The sequence below is a fragment of the Pinus tabuliformis genome, chromosome 5_2 (assembly GCF_031772625.1).
Source record: "Pinus tabuliformis cultivar Carrire ecotype Pingquan chromosome 5_2, CPIR1, whole genome shotgun sequence".
Lineage (NCBI taxonomy): Eukaryota > Viridiplantae > Streptophyta > Pinopsida > Pinales > Pinaceae > Pinus > Pinus tabuliformis.
Window position 1 is genome coordinate 562,432,552 of NC_142306.1, and position 27,899 is coordinate 562,460,450.

The 27,899-nt window shown below is 38.7% G+C and overlaps 1 protein-coding gene across 1 annotated transcript in view; it reads left to right on the forward strand.

Moving 5' to 3' along the window:
- The window catches only part of LOC149160207 (dnaJ protein P58IPK homolog B-like), a 340,558-nt gene that overhangs the window by 135,647 nt on the left and 177,012 nt on the right, over positions 1-27,899 (forward strand). The window contains exons 4-5 of the mRNA XM_089436667.1: positions 12,309-12,510; positions 12,672-12,832. Coding sequence (XP_089292793.1) covers positions 12,309-12,510; positions 12,672-12,832 — 363 coding nt within the window. The remainder of the gene's footprint in view (positions 1-12,308; positions 12,511-12,671; positions 12,833-27,899) is intronic.

The following is a 27,899-nucleotide window of genomic DNA, read 5'->3' on the forward strand; positions in this document are numbered from 1 at the left end:
CATTGAATATCAGTGTTCCACGGGGACGCGCCTCGACGCTCCCCTACGCTCTGGGATGGGGAAACTCCTGGGAAAACGTTTCCCCCATGTCGCCTTTTTGGGGAAACCCGGGGAAACTTTGGGGGGGGGGGCTTTTTTTGGCGGCAAAATGCGACTCCTTTGCAGGAGGGACGGGGGACGTCGGGGGGACGCCGAGGAGATGCAAGGGGGATGGGGGGACGCATATGCCTCCCCCTGTATTTTTGTTTAATAATTTTTATAAAACATTAAAAAAAATACAAATTTAAATATATGAAAAAAATGAAACTATATTAAAACTTAAAACTTGTTAAAACTTTTTTTTTTTTTTTTAAATAAATAAATAAATAAAATTATATTAAAATTTAAAACTTAAAAAATAAAATAAAAACAATAACAAAAATAAAAAACTTAAAGTATATTAAAACTTAAGACTTGGTATTTATTAATATTATTTAGTATTTTTTGAGAAATTTACAAGTATTTCATTGCTCAGTGCTTTCCATGTTTACTTTTAGTTTAGAATTTTATGGCTATTTTAGACTTCAACATAATGTCAATGTCATTCTCATATGATGAATTTACTTTTTATTGTTTTTGAAAATTTGATGTGCATTGCATAATTTCAATTGTCAAATGATGAATTTATTAATTTAATTTAGATGTGCCTTGCATCATGCCAAATGATGAATTTAGAAGGAACATTGCATAATGTCAAATGATGGATTCAATTTAGTAATTTACTTTTAGATTTACAATGCAGAAATGTCAAATGATAATAGTCTAATATGTAATGGTGATCATATTTAGTCTTTAGATGTACATTTCATAATTATTAAGATTTTGTATTTAGTTATTGACATATTTTTGGGATTTTTTTTTTTTTTTTTTTATATGTTAAATTTTTTAATAATTTATAATTTATAATTTTTATGACTATGATGTCCCCCCGTTTCCCCGAAAAATCCCTAAAATTTGGGGTTTCTTATATACGTCCCCCTTGTGCGTATCCCCGCTACCGCGTTTCCCCGTCCTAGAAACTCGGTGGAACATTGTTGAATATCTTGTTGGTGTTTTCTTTAAGGAAGCCTCCCTTGTGGGGATAATATCCACCACTAAACAATTGGAGAGAAGCCATTGAGGGGGCAATGGTGGCTGATCTCTTGTTGCCATAAGGCAACCTGCTAGATTTTGCTATAACAATTCCCATTAGCTATTTATTGAGATGGATAACAATCTTTAAACAAATCATGACACTAACATATTTTGTATATAGAAACTCAAGTTAGAAACTGATTTCATATTTGGATGCTCTATTTATTATGAAATTTATGGTCATTATCATTACTTGATTTGGCCAATTATGGTTTCCTAGAGGATTTTTGCACATTAGGAGGTCGGTGATGTATCACCTTGCTTCTTTGTGTGATGTTTCCCCTCAAGTAGAAAACTCTTAAAGTTGGGTCTCTTTTACATTGCTAACTCCATACTCATCACCTCATACTTCTACCATCTAAGATGCACTAGTCTCAAGAGGTTGTGATGTTCCTAACTAGGAAATACAATGTATATCAAATACATGCACTAGCTACAACAAAACAAAATTCTTAAATACAACCGTAGTTCAGTAAACACAATAAAAGGAGCCAAAAATCTGAGCCATGTTATTAATTTTGAAAATAGATGTACATAAGATGATAGGAATGGAACCTGGCTTGCTACTGCAAGCATGGCAAAACCCAGGTGACAAATAATAGCTCCAGTCTCCAAGTGCCAGAAAGGTCCCCAGATGGAGCTGCGCATTGCCTCGTGAAAATTGCTGCTGTTAGCTGTAATCAACCTTGAGTTTGGACCCCAAATGTGCTTATAAAATTCAGCCAAATTAATTGGATCCTCCTCTCAACAAATCCAAAAAACCCAGGAAGGGTTTAGGCTGAATCCAAAGTACCCCGGTGACCCAAAGAAGTGCATATGGCTCTAACTAGTTGGCTGAAGGTGCTGGAAGAAGGAAACTGGTGAAATATGCCCCAAAATACTGTTGGAGATCCTCCCTTCAAATCCACTGCAAAAGGCTACTCCAATCCATCTTATTTCCCCTCACTCTACCCTTGGAGCTGCTGCTCACAAAAACTGCGCAGAAGATAGCCAGTGACCCATGCGCAGACCCTAGAATAGATAGATTCAACCTCCCAAATGACAATACTTTCAATCTTGTAAACCTCCAAGGAAAATCTCGTCCTCCTCAAGGGAAAACCTCTGCAAAATCTCCTGTTAAAATATCGTTGTTTGCTGGCACTTCTCAACACCACCAATTTCCTTCCACGCCCTTGAGAAAGTACACACTAGTTGGAGAAACACTGAGAAATGGCTCCCCAAATCACCCAAAATCAACTCCTAAATTCTCTCCTAGGGTGACACTTGAAGTTCACCGAAGAAGAGGTGGAATTCCTGCTTGGGAATTTCTTGTGCTAAGCAACACTAGTTGTCTTGGCTAAGCAGCTCAAGAGAACTCTAGTTCAGATGTCAAATTGTCAAAAAGGCCAAAAATGGGTCCTCTCCTATTTATGCTTGTTGGTCCCCCTTTCCCTTGTGGGCTCTGCCAATTCGATTTCCTCCTTTTCCCTCCTTTCCCACAAGTGCGAGTTGTCGTAGCAAGACCACCCTAAAATAGACCCAAAAACTAAAGCTTAGAACTTCGCTCTACTTCTTGCTTCATTGATGTTTTGGATTCCTTGATCACCTTTGCATTACCTGCAAACTTCAGACCTTGACAAAATTCTTCTCTGAAATGGAATCCGAACAACCCTATTTATAGTTGTTTGCCACCATAATAAGCTGACATGACTGCAAGCTGGGCTGACATGTCATTTGGAGAGGTATTATTATCTTTCTTGGAGCTGACTTGAAGGGAGATGCCTTGTGCTTGTCTTGGAGGGATTTCAACCTTATCTAATGACTCATACAAAATGTAACATGCCCAAGAAGGGTCCTTCATACATGACAGAGACTCAAATTGACTTTTATGACTAGATGTCAAATCCTCACAATGGGAGGCATCACTAATATAAAATTCCTTGCTCATGAAACCCATGAGACAAGCATTACAATAATTTTATTTTTCTTCTTTTCATCAATTACATAAAATTACAATTACACATGTAATTATGAAGACCGAACCTAGTTACAATTTTCAACACAGCCTGTAAGCTCGCACCCAACCACGTAGTGGCTCTGCCAGTCCTTCGATGAACAACATGATCAACCTGGCCTTTGAGATGTCAGAGACCATAATGGCTAGTGTCTGGAATTCTGCCGTGTATGCCTCAGCACTGCCCATCTGCTTCAGGTTAGTCAACTCCCTGAAGTGTAGCTTTGGGTCCTTCCTGTCAAATCTCTCCACCAACTTGCGCATGAACTCGATATAAGATGTAATGGAAGCATGCCCAAGCGTGACCAACCCATGGTACCACCACTCTTGTGCATCTCCATCCAAGTGCAGAGTGGTGAATTTGATCACAACTAGCTCCTGCATAGGGTTTAGATAAAGGTATGTGTCTAACTTCTAAATCCGCGCCCTAATCGAATTTTTGGCTGTACCTTCAAAGCTGGGCAGAGTCACCTTCCCGACCAACTTCTGAGTGTCCCAATTCTGATGCGACTGACCTCCTCTAGAAGAAATCCCTACCCCGAGTATGTACTTCAACTTTAGATGGTAATAGTTTGCAAAGGTGAGCATTCTCCTAACTCTGGGATCCAGTGCCTCATACTCATGAACCCCATCAGTGAATGACCTCATCAGCTCAGTGAAGGCATCTGGCTCCCTCTCCCTCTTAGGTTCCTCCAGGAAGTGTTGCATCGTGGGTCTATTAGTCTGGCAATAAGTGTGGGTAGCCGACTACAGGTTTGTGTGTCCATGCACATGGCTCCCTTCTCTTGTTCTTGACCCACCTTCTCCATCATTGGCTCCTCCTTATGCGTTCTGTAACTGTAGCCCCAACATCTGCCGCATTGTATCTAAGAGCTGCTGTTTCTGTCCCATCATTTGTTGGTTCTGTCTCATCATTTGCTAGTTCGATCTCACCAGCTCCTCCAACAATGGGTCACGTCCAGTCTGTCAAGGCTACTTGTTTCCCTCCCTGTTATCCATATTTTCTCTAACGTTGTCAAGCTTTGTGTCAGAAAAGGGATCAAGTGATTCTCCTTCCCTACCACGACCTCTTCCTCTACCTCTGCCTCTGCCACTGTAATGATAGACTGCTCCAGTGAAAGGTCATGGCATCACCCGCTCTTGTGTGCATAGCTGGCCAAGAACATGCTCTGATACCACTATGATGCTCCTAACTAGGAAATACAATGAATATCAAATACATGCACTAGCCATAGCAAAACAAAATATTGAAATACAACCACAGCTTAGTGAACATAATAAATAGAGCCAAAAATCTGAGCCATGTTATTAATTCTGAAAATAGATGTACATAAGATGATAGGAATGGAACCAGGGCTTGCTACTGCAAGCAATGCAAAACCTAGGTGAAAAAGAATAGCTCCAAGTGTCGGAAAGATTCCAAGAAGGAACCACACACTTCCTAGTGAAAATTGTTGCTGTTGGCTAGAATCAACCCTAAGTTTGGACACCCAAATGTGCTCAGAAAATTCGGCCAAATTAACTGCAGCCTCTTCTCAATATACCCACACAAACTCAGAAAGGGTTTGGACTGAATCCAAAGTGCCCCAGTGACCCTAAGAAGTGCGTATGGCTCTAATTGGCTGGCTAAAGATGCTGGAAGAAGGAAACTGGTGAAATATGCCCCAAAATAATGCTAAAGTGAAGCATAAAAACCGATATTGAAGAAAGAAAACTGATAGCTTGGAAACTTGAATGTAAAAATACACACAGTGTTTAAATAATAATTTATTAATATATATAAAATTGTACGAGTGATGATTGTTTACAATGAGGACCCGCATTTATATACCTAAGCAGGTGTCCTTTCGTGAATGGGCATGTTTTTTAGACATGCCTTTTCACTTACCTTAATGACTATTTAACCTAATTAATATTTCATTATTTAATATTAATATTTATTTTATTTAATTACTTGTTATGAATTATATTCATAACATAGCCCTTCCCTTCGGAAGCTTTGTCCTTAAAGCTCTAACGCTATGGATTTTCTTCACTTAGTGTTTGTCGCCTTGATGTATATAATCTGGATAATCTGGCCATCCTCTCGTCATGTACCCCATCAGTAATATTCCCTTGGATTTTTTTTTGAACTCTAATTTTATTTTATTTTTGAAACTCTATTTTTTTTTAAGGATTTGGAATTTGAATATGAAACTCTACGAAAACAAAAATCTCATACAAATCGCTAATATTAATCTACACCTCATATATTTAGTCCTACGTCACCACCAGATCGATGTGGACCCCCTCGAATCGGGAACGATCGTGATTAAAATGTGGCACTGGGTTTGACGTTGAAATTATCCTTTGCACTGGTTTAACATTGGAATTATCGGTCGTTCTTCGGCCACTGCTGCTGCCGGGACATGAGTGATCCATAGGAAAGCGATGCTTCAAGCACGTCTTTAGAGCGCAAGACTTGCACACATGTGAATTCGCAAACATTACGATTTCTTTGCAGCACTTAATAGGGCAAGACTGTGGTTTCTTAACCTTATTCTTCGGATTAAAGTTTCTTGACTCAGCGTGCCTTCGGAGAGTGAGGGAAGCGTCTTACTTGAGACCTTGCAATACATAAGAAGAACAGGTGGGGCAGATGTGAACCACGCGGTCGCGGGTATTCGCATTGGGGCACCTGTGACCGCTGTAGAATTGGTGCTCCATGCAAAAGAATTTGTTGCAATCGTAGCAGAGGAATGGCAGGAAATCCAGTTGATTGCACGTTCCTCCTGCCATTTTTGCAATTGCTGTCTATGTCCTACCAGGTGATTGAATTGAAAACCGTGTCGAAATTAAAACCAAACTAATAAAGGAATTGCAGTAGCTGGGATAGACAGAAGATGTTCGATTTGAAACAGAGTAACGTAGCTAATAGATTATAGATTTGTTGAGAAGGACAGTATGCGAAATAGCTTGACCTTAGGTAGGATCAATGCTCGCTATGTTATATAATTATGTATTATATATATATATATATCTATATATATATATATATATATAGTTATATATATATATATAACTATATCTACATATTATATAAATTTAATTAAATTAAATTAACTAAATGCCGTTTTGAACGACTATGCTGACCGTCACGCCGAGTCGAAGAGGTGGCTGGACGGGTTTGATAGCTGGGTTGACCAGCCGTCTTTTGGTGCCCGATGTGACTGGAGACACGATGCAACCTTTTAAACAATGTGTGCTTGTGGAGTTTCTCGTCGGTTGTCAGTTGTAGAGATAGTGATTTGCGGAAGTGTGTGGTCGGGGGCATAGCGGAGAAGGCACAGGTGCAACATCGAAGGTTGAATCGGACAGGGCATGGGTTCAACGTCAAGGGTTGACTGCTATTATAATTGCAAATATAGAGCACAGGTGCAGCATCGAGTGTTGAAGCAGAGAGGGCACGGGTGCAACGTCGAGGGTTGACTGTTATAATTGCCAAAATAGTTACTGTTAACTTCATCATAGACTTTCCATGCATAATTATTTTCAACGAAAAAATATTATACACCATTTTCGGTGTCATGGTGGTCCTGTTGTTGAGATTGATGTAGTGAAGGTTTTTTACAATTAAAACTGTGTTGCCTGTATCAGCATCACCTTCGTTAATAATCTCCTCCTGTTGTGGTTGTTGTTTGACCGTATGCGGCTTAACGAAATTGCAGCAGACATGAAGGTCATTTAAGTCTGTCAAGTCTATGTCTAGTCGACAACCCAGCTCCTACATATATCTCCCATCGAGTTTGTTGAATGCTTGAAACACGTCCTCGCTCTTGCTATATTGAACCAAAAATTGAAGTACTCCATGATTCTTATTGATGGGTTTCGGTGTTGTTACGACGATCACCTCAACTTCACCCAAAGTCTCAAATATTCGTTGAATTGAACGTGCTGTAACACACAGCTTCATGTCTGAGACATGAACTTTCACAACTCTTCCTTTGGGCTTGAATTGGCCAGATTGCTGGGAGCTATCAGTACTCAATAGGTGAAACAGTAAACTCTCCAGCTCCTTACTCTGGATTTGTGCCTCTGTAACTAACATTGTCACGATCCTTTCAGGCTGCAAAATGTTTTAGTTTCGATTGCTTTGAATGAAATTATCTGCACCCTTGCGTTCCATTTCAACAAGAGCCTCGCACTTAGTGGGTAACCATATGTATCTCGTCATAGGACCATAACTTCGGCAATAATTTAAAAACCTCTCCTTGTAAAAATTTAACTTTTGCAAATGATTTTTCTAAATGCTGAAATGCTTCTTGAATATTACTAAATTGTTCAATGCATTCAGGACGTGAACATAATGGCACATTGTGCGGTGAACAACGTTCAAAGACTGGCATGATTATATTGTGTGCCATGGCTCTGATACCACTGAAGCATAAAAGCCGATATTGAAGCAAGAAAACTGATAGCTTGGAAACTTGAATGTAAAAATACACACAATATTTAAATAATAATTTATTAATATATATAAAATTGTACAAGTGATGATTGTTTACAATGAGGACCCGCATTTATATACCTAAGCAGGTGTCCTTTCGTGAATGGGCATGTCTTTTAGACATGCCTTTTTACTTAACTTAATGACTATTTAACCTAATTAATATTTATATTTATTTTATTTAATTACTTGTTATGAATTATATTCATAACATAGAGATCCTCCCTCCAAATCCACTGCAACAGGCTACTCCAAATCCACTGCAACAGGCTACTCCAATCCACCTTATTTCCCCTCACTCTACCCCCAGAGATGCTTCTCACAAAAACTATGCAGAAGATAACCAGTGACCTCTGCGCAGCCCCTAGAATAGACAAATTTGGCCTCCCAAACGACAGTACTTTCAGCCCTGTAAACCACCAAGGAAAATCTCGTCCCCCTCAAGGGAAAGCCTTTGCAAAATCTCCTGCTAAAATATCGTTGTTTGCTGGCCCTCCTCTACACCACGGATTTCCTTCTGTGCCCTTGAGAATGTACGCACCACTAAGAAATGGCTCCCCAAATCATCCAGAATCAGCTCCCAAGTTCTCTCCTAGGGTGGCTCTTGAAGTTCACGGAAGAAGAGGTGGAATTCCTGCTCGGAAATTCCTTGTGCTAAGCAGCACTGGTTGTCTTGGCTGAGCAGCTCAAGAGAACACTAGTTCAGATGTCAAATTGTCAAAAAGCCGCAAAATGAAGTCCTCTCCTCCTATTTATGCTTGCTGGTCCCCCTTTCCCTTGTGGGCTCTACCAATTTGATTTTCACCTTTTCCTTCCTTTCCCACAAGTGCGAGTTGCCTAAGGGGTGCGAATTCCCCTTTTGGGTGGTCCCCACTTTTCACCAGCACTTTAATTTATCTTTTCTCCTATGTTTGTGACCCCCTTTTCCTCCAAAAATCAAGTGGGACCTCCATGGCCCACTTTTCCTAAGTTTTGTTTGCCAAAATATTTCTCAATATCAAAATTGCAAAAATCAAGATTTTACTTGGCAAAAATTATTTATTGGGGACATGACAGAGGCATTGTGAACAAATCTCTAATGCTAGGTCTGTTAGGCAATGTAAATTGTAGGGCACATAATGAGTGGACAACATGTATCCCATAAAACATTTATTGACCTTAGACTTTAGGAGAGCTGGTGATTAACAACTTTATTTGTTTATAGCTTCGCCATTGGTGGGCTTTGGATCCTGACCCATTTTGTTCTTTCGGGCTCTCAATGGATTGATGGTATCTGTTTTGGCACTTACTATGTACAGTTTAATTTTATTTCTTTTGCTGTTCTCATGAATATTCTTTAGCACTCTCAATGTTCACTCATCTTTGTAGTTTTTATAGTCCAATTAGCCATTTTTATCCACTAGTGGACATTAATATTTAAATTAGAGTTAAATAAAATTAAAATTTTATTATTAGTATGTTGAGGATTTATGCTAGCAGACTTACTTAGAAAAGGCAATACAAGTGTACTTTATTTACAGTCATCTCTGCTAGAGTCATTCTGTTTCGTGCCTTCAGATAAAATAGGGTAAAATAAGATAATTTTATTAGTGTCCAACAAATGTGTCTATACCTCTTGGAGCACACGAGTTCCAGTTTTATATCAAATAATGCTAGTTTTCCAAATGAATGTGAAGTATGTTATGTGCTGTTGAATGGTTCTACTCAAGTGTATGTGTGGTATGTTGTTGGTGTGCATGTGTTTGTATGATCTTCATAGAACTCAACTATTGGTTTAAATCCTTCTATATTATGCACATGGATTGCAGTTTGAATCTAGTCAAATTAGTAAATTTGAAATTCAATTGTGGAAAGTGGGATTAGAAATGCAAATTATGATTCTATCGCTCTGGCTGTGTCCAGTGAATAGAGCTATTACTCAACTGTGTCTATCTAAACATTTCAGTCCAGGATTGTGATCAAAATTGCAAGAGGTCATTTTGCTTGGCATTGTCGAAATATGTAACTAGGTTCGGTCTTCATAAATGTATTTGAGTCACAATAAAATATATTTATCAAAAGAATGAAGAAATTATTATTATTATTATGACTTATTAAGACATGGATTTCATGCTTGGGTCATCATGGTTTAGGTCAAAGTCCCCATTGAGGACTTCTAGGATTTATATAGAGTCATTAGAGTCATTGTACACTTTATGAGACCTTTTTTGGTCTTTTGAATCATGTAAAAATATTTATTATTGAGTCAAATTAGGTATTTGACACCTCCACACCAAGTCGGCCTCAAGGAGATCAATCGGCCTCAGACAGAGCAATTCGACTTCATCTCAAGCCTATATATACAAGGAGACTGAATTCATTTGGAGCACACTCTCACTCACTCATAAGTTTGATATCCAGAAGAAAGAGCTGGAAAAGTGTCAAGAAGGAAAGGAGGCTAAAAGAAGTGCGAAGTTGGAGAAAGAGGAAGGAAAAGAGAAAAGTAAGTTTTGGGTTATCTCTCTCTCTCTCTCTCTTTTGGATTCCTTTGGAAGATCGATTTTTTTTTTGTCTAGTCGAAGATGCTGCTGCTGCCATTTGCTGAGTTGAAGTGCTATTGCTTCAAGGTTGAAAGTCTGGGTCGAAGTTGCTGGAAGAGGACATTGACTTGGTGTTTGGAGGAGGTCTATGTCTAGGTTGAAGAGTCTCAAGAAACATATTGAAGGAGGAGATTTTGACTGGGTTTTCCCTTTAGATAGGGGTTTTGCCCTGGCAGAGTGCCTACCTCTTGTGTCTTGTGTTTTTGTGATCTTCATACACACATAATTTGGTAATTGCGTGATGAAAGATAATATAACAAATAAGTAAAAGAAGCCAACATAATTCACAAGTAATTATCAAGAAAGAGAAACTAACCCTAATTCTACTAACATTGATTTCTCAACAGGCATTAATCATGTTTTCGAAGTGAAACTTTAGAATGGACTATGAGTCATTTGGTAAATTGGTAGATTCTAAAAATGCTGTACATTGGCTGTCTGTGCTAGCTCTTGGATTATTGGGGTTGAGTCTTTTATACCATGGCCCAACAGTCTCCAGCTGATACTCCTGCTCCATTAGCTGGTCACAACAATCTCAGTGTTGTGGTAATAGCTTCCAACACAGAATGGATTGAGCTGCTAGGGAGCATTGCGAGAACCATCACAGTTGGATTTTCAGCCTGCCTGCTACAACTTATATTGTATGAGGTTCCATCTTGTGATTTTCATCAGATTGATGGAGAGTTGCTGCTGGTACTCTTGAGCATTGGACTGACTTAGGGGTTAGATATTCATGGAGCCCCTTCTTTTCATTGCGTTGGATCACTTGATATAGATCTATAGGTGGGGGAGTCTCACTTCTTCTTTGGTTGGATGGTGATTGTGCTTGCTACTTGGTGGTCTTTCCATATGTGCTTGCCTTGTTGATCACCCCTAGGCTGCACTTTTGATAGATGTGCAGGATACTATCTCATTATGGTGGTTTAGTATATATACTTATCTTGGATGTGGATGCTGGTTCTATCGCCTAAGGGGTTTGATATGCTATACAACTTACATTTTAAGGTTTACTCTTCAAGCATCATGTTATGCCTCCACTCCATAGCCTTATCAATCTTCTCTTTAAGGAAGACACCCCTGAGTTTTAGAAGAGCCAACCAGAAGTGTGAAGAAGAGCGACTGTGGTGGTAGTGGGTAGCTTTCCATATGTGCACAAACTAGCCCAATTTGGGGTGCTAGATTTTGTTGTAACATGGCCCAATTGGCTACTGAATGACATGTTTCCGATGTTGTCCCTGACAATCTCAGATGCTGAGAAGCTGTAACAGCAGGAAAATAAATTATAATGGATAGTCAGTTAGTGTGCTTTAGAGCTTGACGTGCAGATTGAGTGTCAGGGAGATCCATGAAACAATGATAAGGCTGATCCTCCAGCTGCTGGATTGATCTCAAATGCCGCATGATTTTCTGCTTTTATGGTCTCGTTTGTTTAAGTTTATAATGTTTGTAGTTGCCATAATGGTGTTTATTAAATTTTGGATTCTTGGACATTTCTATTTATGCCAAGTGGTGCTATGATAATTTTTGGCCTGGATTTGGTAGTTACTCTAGTTTTATGATGGCTTTATTGCATATTGATGCTCTCGGACATTGTGCTGGTGGATGTTGCCCTTATGGCCTACTTAATGTTTAAAAAAATACTTTTATGTACAGATTGTGATATATAATCAATAGTTAAAGGAAGCGTTTTGTAGTATGTAGAAAATGATGGGTAAATTCAAGAAATAACTGTAGCAATAAAAGTGGAAATTTGCATAACACTTTTTGGTATCAATCTTAGTTTAAAAGAGACATTGTTGCAAATGAAACCTAGGATGTTTCAAAGGAAGAATGGTGTATTTGCTAATAACGTTCTGTTGTCTTTTTATTTCCTCAATAAATCATGTCAGCTGACTCCTACTAGATATTCCTGGCTTTTGGCCCTAGGGATGGGCCAAAGTGATTGATGGTACAGCTTTTTCCTGCTGCGTTTAATGACTGATTGATTACGATGGTCTTTGTCGATCTGAGCTAGCTTTTAAGCATTTTGGAGCTACAGTTTCAATCAAGATTTAATACTTCTAATATTTGAATGCAGATTTGAAGAGTCTGAGAGGGACTATAAAACATTTTTGGAGTTCAAACCTGGAAATTCAGCGGCAGAGAAAGAATTGTCTCAGCTAACACAGAGTAGAAATGCACTAGATAAGGCACTGAGTCTCTTGGACATGGGTGATTTTTCAAAAGCATTAGAGTACCTAGACAAAGTTGTTCTTGTATTCTCTCCAGAGTGCTCTAAGGTGTTTACAATAATTCTCTTTAAAAATCACATCATTTTTTTAATTTGCCGCATTTCAGATATGATATTTTCATTAAAATATTGTCATTCATTGTTTCTCAACAATTTTTCTATTTGAATTTCAACAAGGTACCTTATCCTATTGGTCTTGGCAATTTTCAGGCAAAGCTGCTTAAAGCAAGATTACTGATAGCAGTAAAAGATTATTCAGGAGCTATTTCAGAAACTGGATTTATTCTTAAAGCCAACGAAAATAATCTTGAGGCATTACTCTTACGTGGTAAAGCCTATTACTACCTTGCAGATCATGATGTTGCCATGAGGTTTGTTTCTCTTTGTCCTCTGTTTCATTGCAAGATGTATGATGGTGAGGTTATTATTGTCTTCATATCTTAGTGATTGATATTTATAGTTGCATAATGTTTCACTATAGTATGAAAGGTTTAAGTTTCAAAATGGCTGAGAGATTTGAAAAAGTACATTTGTTACCGATAAAGCAGGGTTGTCTGTTTGTATTTACTATCACCTGTAGAAGCCTTTTAAAGTGACTCTTGATACTCTAGAATCTTAATAGGTTATATGCAGAAGGCAGTCGTTAAGAAGTAGTTGGGCTGGTTGTGGAAGAAGAAAGTAAAGATTGCTATCATTTATCAATGGTAGAAATGAAGGAAAAGGGATTTATTTGAAGAAAAAGATAAGATAATTTTATTAATGTTCTTGGGGGAGCACAAGAGTAAGTCATTGGGACTAAAAGATACATCCAGTGTAAACACAAGACATGTGGGAGTGCAAATATGACTCCATTGTAACTCCAAAGATAAAAATGCTAAAATAAGACTAAAATGAAATAAAGGTACAATTAGAGAATATATAAAATCGCATGAAGTGACCAAAAATGAGAAGTACGGAGTATGTCTACTGTTGGACTGTGTAACTCCAAAGAAGCGAAGGGGAGATGAAGATGAGGCCGATGGTGAGGGAGGTGAGCAAGGCAATCTCTCCCTATTCGGGTTCTCCAGAACAGTCAGGAAATCCACCTGTATGATCCTGGGGGGAGTAGAGGAGCGAGGGATACTCCTAACATCCGAGGCTAGAAGGAAGAAGTTGCTGATTATTCTTTTTCCATTGTGCTGTGGCTGGGAGGAGGTTTGGCGAGCGGGAGGCGCCCTACATTGTCTCTATCTCGAACCATTCCCTTTGACTCTTTGGGGATAGGTCGATTGAAGCATGGTATTGCATCTATGGGTCGGTCTCAAATACACCTGTCTATCTCGTAAAGGGGGGGTTGCGGTGAACCCTGGGGTTTCACCCTTTTCCCATCTGCTACATATTGAGACTCTGGTTGCCGCTTATTATTTCAGTCATACAAAACAACCTAGAAGTAAGAGGTAATAGTTCTAGAAATCCCAAGGTGAGTCGAGGCATGCAAGAGTTGAGATCTGTATGTAAAGATCTCCCTGATAAAGAGGGCTAGGCATCTCTGGTCTTGGTATTGGAAAAAAGTAGAGAGGGAGCCCCTAGAATCCTTGTGGAGACAATGGAAACGTCTTTTGATCTCATAGTAAACGGGGCACTTGAAGATGAGGTGCCACTCAGGCTTCGGTTCCTGTAGATGGCACACTCGAAAAGTTCAGTCCAACTGAGGAATATGATGGCTAGTCTCGACTCGAAGACGATGCGAGCCCACATGAAGTTGCCCCATATGTATCCTGAGAGAGTGCATCCAATGTCGGCAGAAGTAAGGGGGCCAGATGATGAGGCCATCCTTTAGCTCTAAGAAAGGCTCCAAATAGAAAGACATCTTTGGACCAAGACTTGTTGGAGGGGGAATCCATGTGACCTGATTGTATAACCGATAGATATCCTCGACTGATTCAGTACCTATTTCATCGACAAAAGATGGCTCAGTGCATCAATAGAGAATCTGAATGGGGGAGGGCGCTCTTGGGAAATGGCCATAGACTTGAGGAGTTAGGATGCCTTTGAGAACCACCCGCGAGCACAACATGTTTACTGATCTGAAGTGAGGGCCTCTAAGGAGCAAAGTGCTAGGTAGGGGTAACGATCTCTCCCCACCGTAGAGTCTCAGAGAGATCTAACTCTGTGGAGGAAAGAGACTAGGCAGAAGATGACCTCAAGGTGGAATGGATGGGCCTTGAAATCTGCCTGGATAATAGGCTGTGGAATTGTATGTTTGCATCGTATGATGCGTTTGAGAAGCAAGGTCTGGACTCTCTGTTTGAGCCCAATCCGTCTGTACCAAACTTGGCCCCCAGATCTCAGAGCCATAAAGAACTGTAGGTTGAATAATCACATCCATGAGGTGAAGTTTGTACGAGATGTCCTGAAACTGACTTTGGAAGCACTGTCTCTTAATGAGGGCAAGAGAGCCATATATTTTGTGGAGCCATGACTAGAGGGCTTGTCTCATGCCAAAACAAGGCCCTACAAACTGCACTCCCAAGAAAATATAAGATGTGGTGATCTCAATCTCTTCTCCCTGAAAATAAAAATGCAAGTCTATAAGAGAGCTCTTTAATGCATTGAAGATCATAACCTTGGTTTTACCTAGGTTGACCTTTAGCTATCGAAGGTCACAGAAATTGACTAGGGCATCCAGTTGTCTCTGCAGGCCCTCAAGGGTAGAGGCCAATAAAACCAAGTCGTCAGCAAAAAGGAGTAGAGAGATCAACACCTAATGAAGAAGGCAACCGTCCCCCTCTTGAATATGCTCCTAGAGGAAAGACTCCAACTTGTCAATATAAATCCCGAAGAGGGTAGGCGAGAGAGGGCATCCTTTCTTAACACCAGTGGTACTTTGAATGAGATATGAAAGGCTGTGTGCCATCTTTAGGTGTCTGATAATAGACTTGTACAATCTCATGATGGTTGCCAAGAGAGTCTTGGAAATTCCAATGTCATGGAGTCGCTGAAATAGTGCCTCCCTCGACACTGTGTCGAATGCTTTTCAAAATTCGACAAAGCAGCTGTAGACTCTTGAAGAATGGTGACGACGCTCCTTAACGATGGCCCAGAGTGTAAATATGCGGTTAATCATCAGGTAGTTTGGATGGAAACCTGCTTGTCCCCTAGCTCTAAGATTTTGTTGCTCTAGCTCTCCAGAAAGCCATTGATGTAGAATAGTGGTGTAAAGCTTGAAGAATGTATGACCCGCCATAATGGTTCAGTACTTATTTGGATTTGAAATGCTCCCGACTTGTGGATAGGATGAATGATGTTTGTTCCAGGTAGGGGGAAAGCCAGAGCAAACCACTTGGTTAAAAATATCGACAAGATAGGACTTGAGGGGCTTACTGCCATTCTTTAGGAATTTCGCTTGGTCTTCTTCATCAGGAGCTCTGCTAGAGTTTAGAGCTTTGGTTGTACTTTTGACATCTAATTCTGAAAAAAGGTGGCATGAGGGGGTATCATCTAATAGCTACCAAACAATGAAGATCAATGAGACAAGAGGACACAAAATATACGCTGCAAGCCGGGGCCAAAACCTATCTTCTTGAGAGGAAAATCTACAAGAATTCTTCTCTTCTTATAGAATATTCAGATGACGAATTCCAAGACCTAAGACCCTTGTCAAAGACCCCTCCAAGACCAAGCCAACTTTTCTTCTTGATGAGCAACTTCGACCTTAGCAACTTCTAACAATTTCGATCTAGTAACTTCCAGCAACTTCGACCTTAGCAACTTCTAACAATTTCGACTTAGTAACTTCCAACAACTTCGACCATAGCAACTTCTAACAATTTCGACCTAGTAACTTCCAGCAGCTTCGGCCTAGCAGCTTCCAACAACTTTGACCTTAGCAACTTCCAGCACTTTCAACCTAGCAACTTATAGCAACTTCGACTTCCCCATCAACTTCTTCAACAACTTCAATTCTCCCAAGAACTTCTAAAATTTCGGTCTAGCAGCGACTTTAGAAACCCTAACACGAGAGAGAGAGAGGTCCGAAACTTTGATCTTGCTTCTCTTTTTCATCTCCTTGATTTTCATCCCTTAACTTTTATCTTGCAGCTTCTTTCTTCTGGAGATCGAACTTCTTTCTTGCTTGAATGAATGTCTCTCCAAATGAAGTCAGGTTTCTTTATTTATATATAGGCTTCTCAGGAGGTCGAATTGCTGTCCATGAGGCCAACTTGATCCTTCTTGTAGGCCGATTTTTTTGACAAGGTCTTGGAGGGTCTTTATGACACTTTTGACTTTACAAATAATTCTTTACAAGATACAACATGCCCAAAGGGGTCTTACATGTATGATAATGACTCTGTTGACTTCATAACTCTATGAAAAACGTTGAAGCACTCAATGGGTTCTTGACCTATAAATAAATTTATCTTGAGCATGAAACCCATGCATCAAGAATGACAATAATATATTTCTTTTCTCTTTAATATCAAATATATAAAATCATGATTACAATAGACATTATGAAGACTGAACTTAGTTACACATTTCAACACTCCCTCTTAACTAGGGAGGTATCCATAATCCATACAAGGTACTTGGACATTCTCATATTGAAGAATTCTCATAAGAAGAGTCAGATTGGTAAGCCATCTTATAAACTATTATTTTAGCTTATCTCTTTGCATCTCATCTTACCAACCAACATTGTCACATAGCAAGGCCTTGACTAACAACTCTATCTCTCTAAAAGATTAGAGCACAATGCTGGCGAAACAATGACTAGTAGACACCTTTCGTTATTGTCTCTCAAGGCACATACCCCATCCGGATGTTCACAAGGTATGCCCTTTTAGGACCATTCCTGTCTTGGAATAACACATCCTCAAGGAATTTCCTCTTCGACTACCCTTGCCTATTGGATACCCTACCATATCCTCAAAGAGTATCAAAGTCAATCTTAGATGCTTACCCAATCCTCCATTTTTTTTCATAACATGAAGACAAGAATGATGTGTCTATCTCTCCCTCTTAACTAGGGAGGATATACTCATTCCTATAAAAAGAATATACCCAAACTCCCTCTTAACTAGGGACTTGCCCAAGCTCCCTCTGAATTAGGGACTTGTTATCAACAGTAGCTATCAACTTCTTGGTGGAGATCGTGGTACTATCAGTTGCTTGTAGGGCTCCTATTTTTGCATCATGTCATGAACTTCATCTTCTTCATCATAACTTCTTTGTAGGGCAACGACCATCTTCTACATCACTTTCTCTTCAACGAACCATAGTGTTGAACCAGTAGTCATGTCATCCTGTTCATTAAAAAGTGATCTTCTAGTTCACATCTAACTATCCTTAATACAACTACCTTTTCCAAGTCATGTTCCTTTCTGGATCTTCCATCCAATCTCACGAGTACTAGTTGTAGGTGACTTCTACAACCCTCTTTCGGTAGCCTTGTTTTAACCCAACCAAATGTTTTCAAAAATCAAAATGAACATCAAATCAAAGTTACCTTTTTATGATGGCCTTTCGTCATGACATCAACTTCTTGCAACATCAACATCCTGCACATGTATGAATCCATCTCCAAGACATTCATTACCAAGATTCTTCTTTTGCAGTTTACATGTTAGGGTCTTCATACCTTCTTCCATGGAGATGTCATAGCTAATTCTTCTATTTATCGGATGTTGATCACTTATCTTATGTTACATGACTATAGTTGTGTCTTTCACGAACTCTTCTTCCTTTCTTCACATATTGGTTTCCTTAGGATCTTCTTTACATGGTTCTTTCAACATAGGAACCATGATTGTCAACCACCTCATATTCCATACAGGGTGATATTATGTTGATTTCATCTTATCAATATGTAGAAGAGTTCAAGGCACATTGTCTACGTGCCTTCATATATCATTTTGATGGAAGAGATCCTTCTTCTTCAATCATGCTCATGAGATAGAGCATTTAACCATGCTATCTGCAACTATATGATGAATGACTTTATCTATTAAATATATACATACCTTTTACTTCGTTTGATCATCTAGACTTCCTTCTAGTAGCTTCCTTTTCTTGCTTGAAGATGAAAGTACTTCAACGAACTTGACATGCTGCAAATCTTGGACATCATACCTTACTAGTGGATCCCACACAAGGTGGAATGTGGACTATCTGCGAGACACTTGCTTCTTCTAAGTAGAGGTGAACCTTCTTAACGAAGATTCCAATGGAGGATCTTGATGATCCTCATTCTGCAAATGCTCCTTCCTAATGATGATGTATGATGATTTCTTTATCTTCTATCTTGCTAGATGACTTTCCTCCAACCATATTTATTGCTACTTCAGTTGTTCTTATATGATTCCGATGGAGATGCCATGAGCTACTTCCTTTCTATCAGGATGACTGCTACAACCATGTAGACTCTCTACTTCAGCTATCCTTCCATGTTTTTATGATGATGTCATCTCTATCTTGCTATAATGCATCCTATCATACTTTTGATGCTTTCTATTCTCTTTGTCACGAACGAAGTTCGTATACGCAATAGACTACTTCAGAAGATCTGAAATATCTAAACATCCATGATAGGACAATAATATATTATAGAAGAATATTTGAATACAAGTGAGATGATTGATTTACAAATGAGGGTCTGCTTTATATACCCAAGCAGGTACCCTTTCATGAATGGTCATGTCCTTAGGGACATGCCTATTTTTTAACTAATTACTATTTAATTAACTATTCCTTATTATTATTATATTTATATTTTATTTATAACATTGCCTTCCTCTTCAAAAAGCTTCGTCTTCAAAGCTTATTGTTGACAAGGTGTATCATCTGTTTCTTTTTCTTTTAATCTTTTCACATCTTTCGTAACGTATTGAATTCTTGGAGTTGTCATCTTCGTTGATACAAGATGATAGGATCTTTTAAGAGATAAACAAAACTGTCCACTGAGAAGGGATCCAACCATCCTAAATCAATCTTCTGTGGAATCTTGAGATGGATTTTTATCAGAAGATTGAATTATGGTGACATCGATGTTTTTAGGAACATAAATCACTTGTTTTCTGGTTGAGATATCTGCTTTTATAATTTGGATGGCGATAAGGAGTTCTTGTGAAGTGATCTCTCAATTTGTTTGAGTTCTTGTGAAGTGATCTCTCAATTTGTTTGTGGTAATTTCGTGGTTTATTGAAGGAATTTGTTTTTATTTTTTATTTTTTATTTCAGGTACAAAATTCACTTGATTAATTGCGAAATCTTCAATTGAAATTTCCATTGCTTAAACTGCAACTTCTGAGTACATCTTTGCTTCAACTGGTTTATCCTCCTCTTGAATTGTTATATTGACTAGATCAGTATTCGTTCCCTTATCTTCAACTTGGACTATTACGTCTGGGAATTTCGATACTTCTTGTTCTAACTTGTCTTTTAGCAACTTTTTGTCACTTTTAAGCTTCTTTATTTGCGTAAGAAAGTTTTGATTATGATTCCTTAGACGTGAAAGTTCTTTGTTCTGTATTGATGACTTTAGCCTTAATATCCTTCTCTTCATCTTTTAAACTTTTGATTTGTTCTAATAATTTTTTATTAAGGTTCTTTAAACATAAATTTTCCTCTTCTTGTTCGGATAGGTGCTTCTTGAGTTCTTTCTTTGTGACCTTAGTCTTCTTGACTTGTGCAATTAATTTTTCAACGTGGTCCTTGAGGCGAGAAATTTGTTCGTCCTTTTTCATTACTTCTTTGTAATGCATATCCGCAAGATCTTCATATTCCTATTGTAACGCTTTCTTGTTTTGCTGAAGTTTGGTTATTTTGTCTTTCTCTTGCCCTTCCAACTACACTTTCTCGGTACACTGGATTACATCGTTTTGTAGGAGTGATGATGGGTGTTCCACTTGCAATTTGGATTCCATTTTCTTTGTTTCCTTATTAAAATCTGCATGTTGTCGCTTAAATATTGCCATTAATTGTTCTATATCTCTTGTGATTGATTGTTTTTGTGCATCACTTAAAGATTTGACTAAGGTAAAAGTTTTGTAACATTTTCTGCAAACCACATTTTTATTTCTGAATGACTCTTGACAATTAGAATATCCTTCTGAACAAAAAATGACATTTTGAAAAGAAACCACTGTTCTTTGTGGAAATCATCTTTTTACCTTCTTTTTATTTTTCTCCTTCAAAGATGGGTTCTATTATTGTAATATTTACCTTTAATATTTTATTATATAGGTATTATTTCATAATACCTTCCTCTTTTATATACTTTGATTTGAGTGTCTCTCTTCTTGAATGTATCTTTAATATATAATTACAATAAATAATGCCTTAATGTTAAAATTCGCAACTAGGGCCAAACTCCATGTGGGTCATCTTATTTATGGCCGTTGATATTTTTCCTAGATTCCTCTTATCAAGAGGTGTAGGATTGATCTAAAGATCATCCCATTCCGACAAGTATTTATGGAGATATGAATTTATTTGTATTTACTTGACAAATTGTCAAGGTCGACCAACAGTTAAATGTGTGGCACACATGCCCAACAAATCATATAAGTACAAGTGAGGTTGATTCATTATCAACTCATCTCATCTCACTCATTCTTCTCTCTCTCCTTAGCTTTGGGTTACACAAGGAGCAACTCACATGTGGGAAGGAGGAGGACGCAAAAGGGCAAGGAAGACGCAAAAAGAAGGATGCAGAAGTTGTTGAAGGTCTCTTTGACCAGCGTTGACCTTAGAAGAGTGCGATTTTGGTGTGGCTGCCTCTCCTAGGCAGGCTGCAGATTTTGGCATGCAAACCGAGGCAATCTGACCTCTGGTTTGACTAGCGTTGACTGCCCTAGTTTGGGGCAGCAGGTTGACTTCAGTCAACAATAGTTTGACTGTGTTTTTGGGGTTGTTTATGGGTTGCTTCTTCAGGCTGTTCGAGGACTAGTTGACCGGGAAATTGACCAAGCATATTGGAGGTCAATTTCATCTCGTTTGACTAAGTTTGACTTTGCTGATCTAGGGTTTGCTGCTACTGATATAAAATTACAGAATTCTAATTTTGTACTATTTCTCTCTGCTGAACTATTGAAGATAAAAGAAGATTTGATCAAAGGGTTTCCCCGCATTGGGGTTTGTCCGTGGCTAGCTGCCACATCTTGTGTCTCTTGTCTTGGCTTGTTTTCTATCGATGGTTTAATGTTCTATCTGCACTTTACTTTATGTATATGTGATTTCTAATCAGTGGCTAATAAGAAGAAAAGAAGTAAACTGCTCTAAGCATAGAACATGCCATAATTTAACACTTAACGTTAAAATTATTTAGTAACCTTTGTTTCCCTTTTATAATATAACCCTTTTTTAACACACACACACACACACACACACACATATATAAAACTTGTCCCCTTTTTAATCCTCTTTCGATTTTAATAACCCCGCTCCCTTTTTTTTCCTTTGTAAAGTATTTTTATGTTATGAACAGACATTGTGTAAAGATACGACCTTGTCACAACTCACAAAATTCTTTTGTTTTGTTTTTTTAATGCGGCTCAAATCCGATTTTTGGCTGAACGCTGAACATGAATTTGCAGTGCTGTAGGTACACCTTTTGGCAAATGCACGAAATTGTATGGACGAGAAAGTTAAGCTGGCTATAGTGGTTTTATTTTTTATTTTTATTTTTTCTTTGGTAAGTTTTGGTTGCGAATGACGGAACGTTGGCAATGCTAGTGGATGGCGACAGTGTAGTGTGGTTGGGCTGATACACAGCTGCAATGTTGATAGTGCAACGACGGTTGAGGTGATGACATGGTAATCTGAAAGAACATCAGAATAGGGTCTGTGAACGCAACCTGTGAACTGTGGCTATGGATGCAACTGTGAACAGTTGAGGCGATTGCGGTTGCGAACTGTGAACGATGGCTCTAGCAGAGAAGCTGTTGAACTATGGGTGCGACAATGTGGTGAACTTGATGCGACAGATCTGGACGAGCGGTACTGTGGATTAACGTGGGCAGTTGAGGATGTTACCAGACAGGTGGGAAAAGCTACGACTCTGTTGTAATATCATGAGCGTGGTGGAACAAGGTGTGGCAAACAATGTGTTTTGCGATTCATTGGCCACTACTTATGGTGGTCGCTGTTGGTTTGGACCACTGTGGTCGGGCCGAGTTATGGTGGTTGTCTGGCTCTTTATAGCTATGTCACATGGTTCGGGTTCGAATTTGAGTTCGGAAACAATTAAGTTCGATTCGAATTCGAATTTTTCGATGAGGTTCGTATGAGGTTCGACATTAAGTTCGACTATATATATATATATATATATATATCATAAAATAATAAAAAATCAAAATCAATCAATAAAACTATATGAGTAGCAGTGAGCACCCACGAGCCACAAATCACGACCACTATTAACTTCACGCTCCGGGCGGCGGGGACAAGTAGCGTCTAGAAATTGAATTCAGGAAATTGCAAAGAATACAACATGCAGCGGCAACACTGAGCACAATAGAGTGAGTACACTCAGACTAAAGTTGGCTTGTGAAAATCTATCGACAACCATGGTAAATAAAGCCAAACGAGTATCCACCGTTGGAAACTAATTGGTGGGAAGTAGAACAAGAGAAAACCCTGTGTTGTCGATGGTTTTTCTCATAAACCTTAAAACATCGGATAAAAACTACCTGAAATTTAACTTCGAACCCCAAAAACAATTTAAAAAATTATAAAATTGGGCTTCAGGTTCGTCTTTAGGTTTGCCTTCATGTTCGAATTTGAGGTTCGACTATCAGGTTCGAATTTGTTGAGGTTCAAATTTGAGGTTCGACTATCAGGTTCGAATTCGTTGAGGTTCGAATTTGTTGAGGTTCGAATTTGAGGTTCGACTATCAGGTTCGTTGAACCTGAACGAATTTGAATTTTCTTTTTGGGTTTGCCGAATTTCGAACCTCAAGGTTCAAATTTAGCGAACCTTGTGACACAGCTTTATAGTCGCTACAAGTGGGATAGATAGCAATAGTTGAATGTATGGTTGGACAAATACCAAGGCAGTAGCGGCAACAACGACAAACAAAATGAGGTTGTGCTGTATAATCTTTGGCGGCTGGCAAATGGGGTGTGTGGCAGATAGATGTGGCCAATTGCGTGCAACAACAGCGGATCTGGATGAGTGGTACGGTGGATTAACGTGGGTGGTCGAGGATGTTAGCAAACAGGGGGGAAAACCTGCGACTCTGTTGTAATATCGTGGGTGTGGTGGAACAGGGTGTGGCGAACAAGGTGTTTTGTGATTGACTGGCCACTAATTGTGGTGGTCGCTGTCGGGTTGGACGACTATGGTCGGGCCAAGTTATGGTGGTTGTCTGGCTCTTTATAGTTGCTACAAGTGGGATAGATAGCGACAGTGGAATTTATGGTTGGATGAATACAAAGGCAGTAGCGGAAACAACGATAAACACAATGAGGTCGTGTTGTATAGTCTTTGGCAGTTGGAAAATGGGGTGTGTGGCTAATAGATGTGGCCGATTGCGGGCAACAACAATGGATCGGGTGACCAGGTGATGGCGTAGACGGGCTAGGTAAGTTGTTTGATTTTCGATTTTTGATTCTTTTTATTTATTTTTATTTTTCAACATTTTTTGTTTTGTTTTATATATATATATATTATTTATTTATTTATTTTTGTTTTTTTTTTCTTTTATATATATTTATATTTATCCCTTTTTCCTTTATTTTTTTTTCTTTTATATATATATATATGGCCAAAGGCTTAGTAGCGAAACTGGCAGAATGGAGAACCTCCCACTATGTAGCGAAACGCTTGAATCTTGATGGCAACAATGTTGACAAAGTTTGATGGCCAAAGGCCGGATTAGACGTGGCTCTGATACCAATGTCACGAACAAAGTTTGTATACGCAACAGAGTACTTCAGAAGATCTGAAATATATAAACATCCATGATAGGACAATAATATATTATAGAAGAATATTTGAATACAAGTGAGATGATTGAGTTACAAATGAGGGTTTGCTTTATATACCCAAGCAGGTACCCTTTCATGAATAGTCATGTCCTTAGGGACATGCCTCTTGATTAACTAATTACTATTTAATTAACTATTCCTTATTATTATTGTATTTATATTTTATTCATAACACTCTTCTATCACTGAAAAAACTAAGTGAAGTAGGTTATCTCAGCCATAGTAGAGATCTTTCACTTCCTCCTCCTTTTATTTCTTCTTTTCTGATTCTTCCACTTCTTCGGTAACGTGGGCTTCATTTCTTTCCTTTCTCTTCTTGTTGTCGTTGAGTTTGGGACAATTCTTTTTAAAGTGCCCTTATTCATTACACTCGTAGCATTGTATCTTTGACATATCGATCTTCTTCTTTTTCTGAGGACCAAAATTTCCAAACTTTCCTTTTCTCTGGACCATGGCAGCATATGCTTGAACTTGTTCATTTGATCCAACATCGCTCTTTGCCTTCAACCTAGTTTCTTCAATCTTACATAATGACCAAAGTTCATTGAATGGAGTGGCTTCCTTCTTTCCATAGATACTTGATACAAAGTTGCCCCATTCATCAGGTAGTGCATTGAGCACAACGGTGGTCATTTCTTTATTGGACATTATTTCTCCTAATTCTTGTAGTTGATCTCTTATTTGAGATACCCTCATAAGGTATGAGGCTACCCCTTCATCCTTAGATACCTTCATTTTGTATAATTTGGTTCTCAATGATATAACTTCTCCTGCAGTGCTTATGGAAAACAATTCTACCAACTTTTCATAGATATCTTTCGATTTCTCCAACTTTGCTACATAAGGGATGAGGGAATCCTTGATTGATTCTATGAGGATTCTTTGAGCCCTTATTTCCCCTTTCATATACTTTGATAGTGCTTGAGCTTTCTCTTGAGATGGTTTGGAGATTGAACCCTTAACATATTCAATAACTTCATTCTCTATGAGGATCAAATCTATCCTCTTTTTCCATGCAAGGAAATTTGATGACCCAACCAGTTTGTTGCTCTCCTTGCAGAATGAAGTCATGTTGATAGTAGATTCAGACATAAATATAAAGATACTTACTTGTCAAGTGAAGATGCTCCTAGATGATGATATCTTCAACTTGATGCCTTCTTGATGATGTTGCTTCCTTGATGATCTTTGCTTCAATGTGAGGGAGATCACCTTGATTTCTTTGATGATGATGGCAATGCTTCTTCTTCCTTCCTTGGATGATAATGTAGAGTGTGGAGTCTTCCCACGGTGCTTCAAATGTAGAGTCCTACTTTCAATGGAGGTAGGGTTTTTGGGGTCTTTTTCTTCTTCCAAGAGTTGTGGTGATGTGATCCTTGTGATGTGATGGATGGTCCTCCTTGATGCTCCTTAGATTGCTCGACCCTTATGTATCCTTTTGTCAAGTGGATGACATTCAAGCTGCCTCCTTCATGTCTTGTCACCTTAGCTTTGATACCATGTTGAGAAATTTAGGGGCAACTAGATTATGTGATTTCTCTTACTCTGATCACTGCTTGTGATGTATTTTTACTTAACTTGATTATCTTCTTTTTTCTCTTGATTATTATTGTGTTTTCTATCATCAAATAGCTACCAAACAATGAAGATCAATGAGACAAGAGGACACAAAATATAGGTTGAAAGCCAGGTCCAAAACCTCTCCTCTTGAGAGGAAAACCCTCAAGAATTCTCCTCTTCTTATGGAATATTTAGATGATGAATTCCAAGAACTAAGACACTTGTCAAAGATTCCTCCAAGACCAAGCCAACTTTCCTTCTTGATGAGCAACTTTGACCTAGAAGCTTCTAGCAACATCGACCTAGCAACTCCCAACAACTTCGACCTAGCAGCTTCCAACAACTTCGACCTTAACAACTTCCAACAATTTCAACCTAGCAACTTCCAGCAACTTCGACCTAGCAGCTTCTAGCAACTTCGACCTTAGCAACTTCCAACAACTTTGACCTAGCAACATCTAGCAACTTCGACTTCCCCAACAACTTCTTCTGCAATTTCAACTTCCCTAACAACTTCTTCTGCAACATCGCTTTGCCCAACAACTTCTGCAATTTCAGTCTAGCAACTACTTTAGAAACCCTAACATGAGAGAGAGAGGTCCAAAACTTCGATCTTGCTTCTCTTCTTCTTCTTCTTGATTTTTGCCCCTTTCCTTTAAACTTGCAACTTCTTTCTTCTGGAGATCGAACTTCTTTCTTGCTTGAATGAATGTCTCTCCAAATGAAGTCGAGGTTCCCTTATAGATAGGCTTCTTAGGAGGTTGAATTGCTATCCATGAGGCCAAATTGATCCTTCTTGTAGGCTGACTTGTTTGACAAGGTCTTGGGGGGTCTTTATGACACTTCTGACTTTACAAAAAAATTCTTTAAGATACAATATGCCCGAAGAGGTCTTACATGTATGATAATGACTCTTTTGACTTCATATCTCTATGACAAACCTAGAAGCACTCAATGGGTGCTTGACCTATAAATAAATTTATCTTGAGCATGAAACCCATGCATTAAGAATGATAATAATAATTTATTTTTCTCTTTAATATCAAATATATAAAATCATGATTACAATCGACATTATGAAGACTGAACCTAGTTACACATTTCAACATCATGGAGGCATGAGTTACCTCTTTCCTCAACTTGCTTTTTCAACCACTCGTGTGTGCCTTTTACTTCTTTATTATTTTCCTTTGTTTGGGTGCATAGCTCAGGAGCCTAAGCTTGCTTTTGAGATTTTCCATTACCCTTTAAGGATGAATCAGTGTATCACTCATCAAGGTTGGGACAATACAAGAGTTCCTTTTATGGATGAGGCCTCATGTACTTGAGGAACTGGGTGATGGCTAATGAAGGGGGTAGTGCTCATGCTAGACTTTTGCCCATGTGTTAAGCAAATGTCTCAACTATCTTTTGCATTTTATCATTTTCTTTCATTGTTGTTTTCTTATGCTTTTAACTTTCTTTTAGCTGCATCAATATCCAAGGCTAAGTTTTTCAAGCCTGGACTTAAGGATGAGGATGAAAAGTGCCAATCACTAGCCAAAAGGATGGAGATGAATAAAGGGGAAGGATGGAAAGTGGCAAGTATGGAATATCTTGGACACGAATTGAATCAATGCCTCTCTAGTAGTGTCCCTCCTATAACTCTAAGGCCTTAGAGGAGATCCAGTTGGACTAGAGTCAAATACTGTTAATTTTTGGTAATTTACTTCAATTTCTTAATTAGCCCAATATCAATATCCAGTTTAGCAATCACATCAACATTATAGTAAAATGCAGATAGAACATAAACATAAACAATAGAAGACAAGCCAAGACAAGAGGCCACAAGATGTGGCACCAGCCAGGGACAAACCCCAATGTGGGGAAGCCCTTGATCAATTCTTCTTATATTCTTCTATAGTTCAG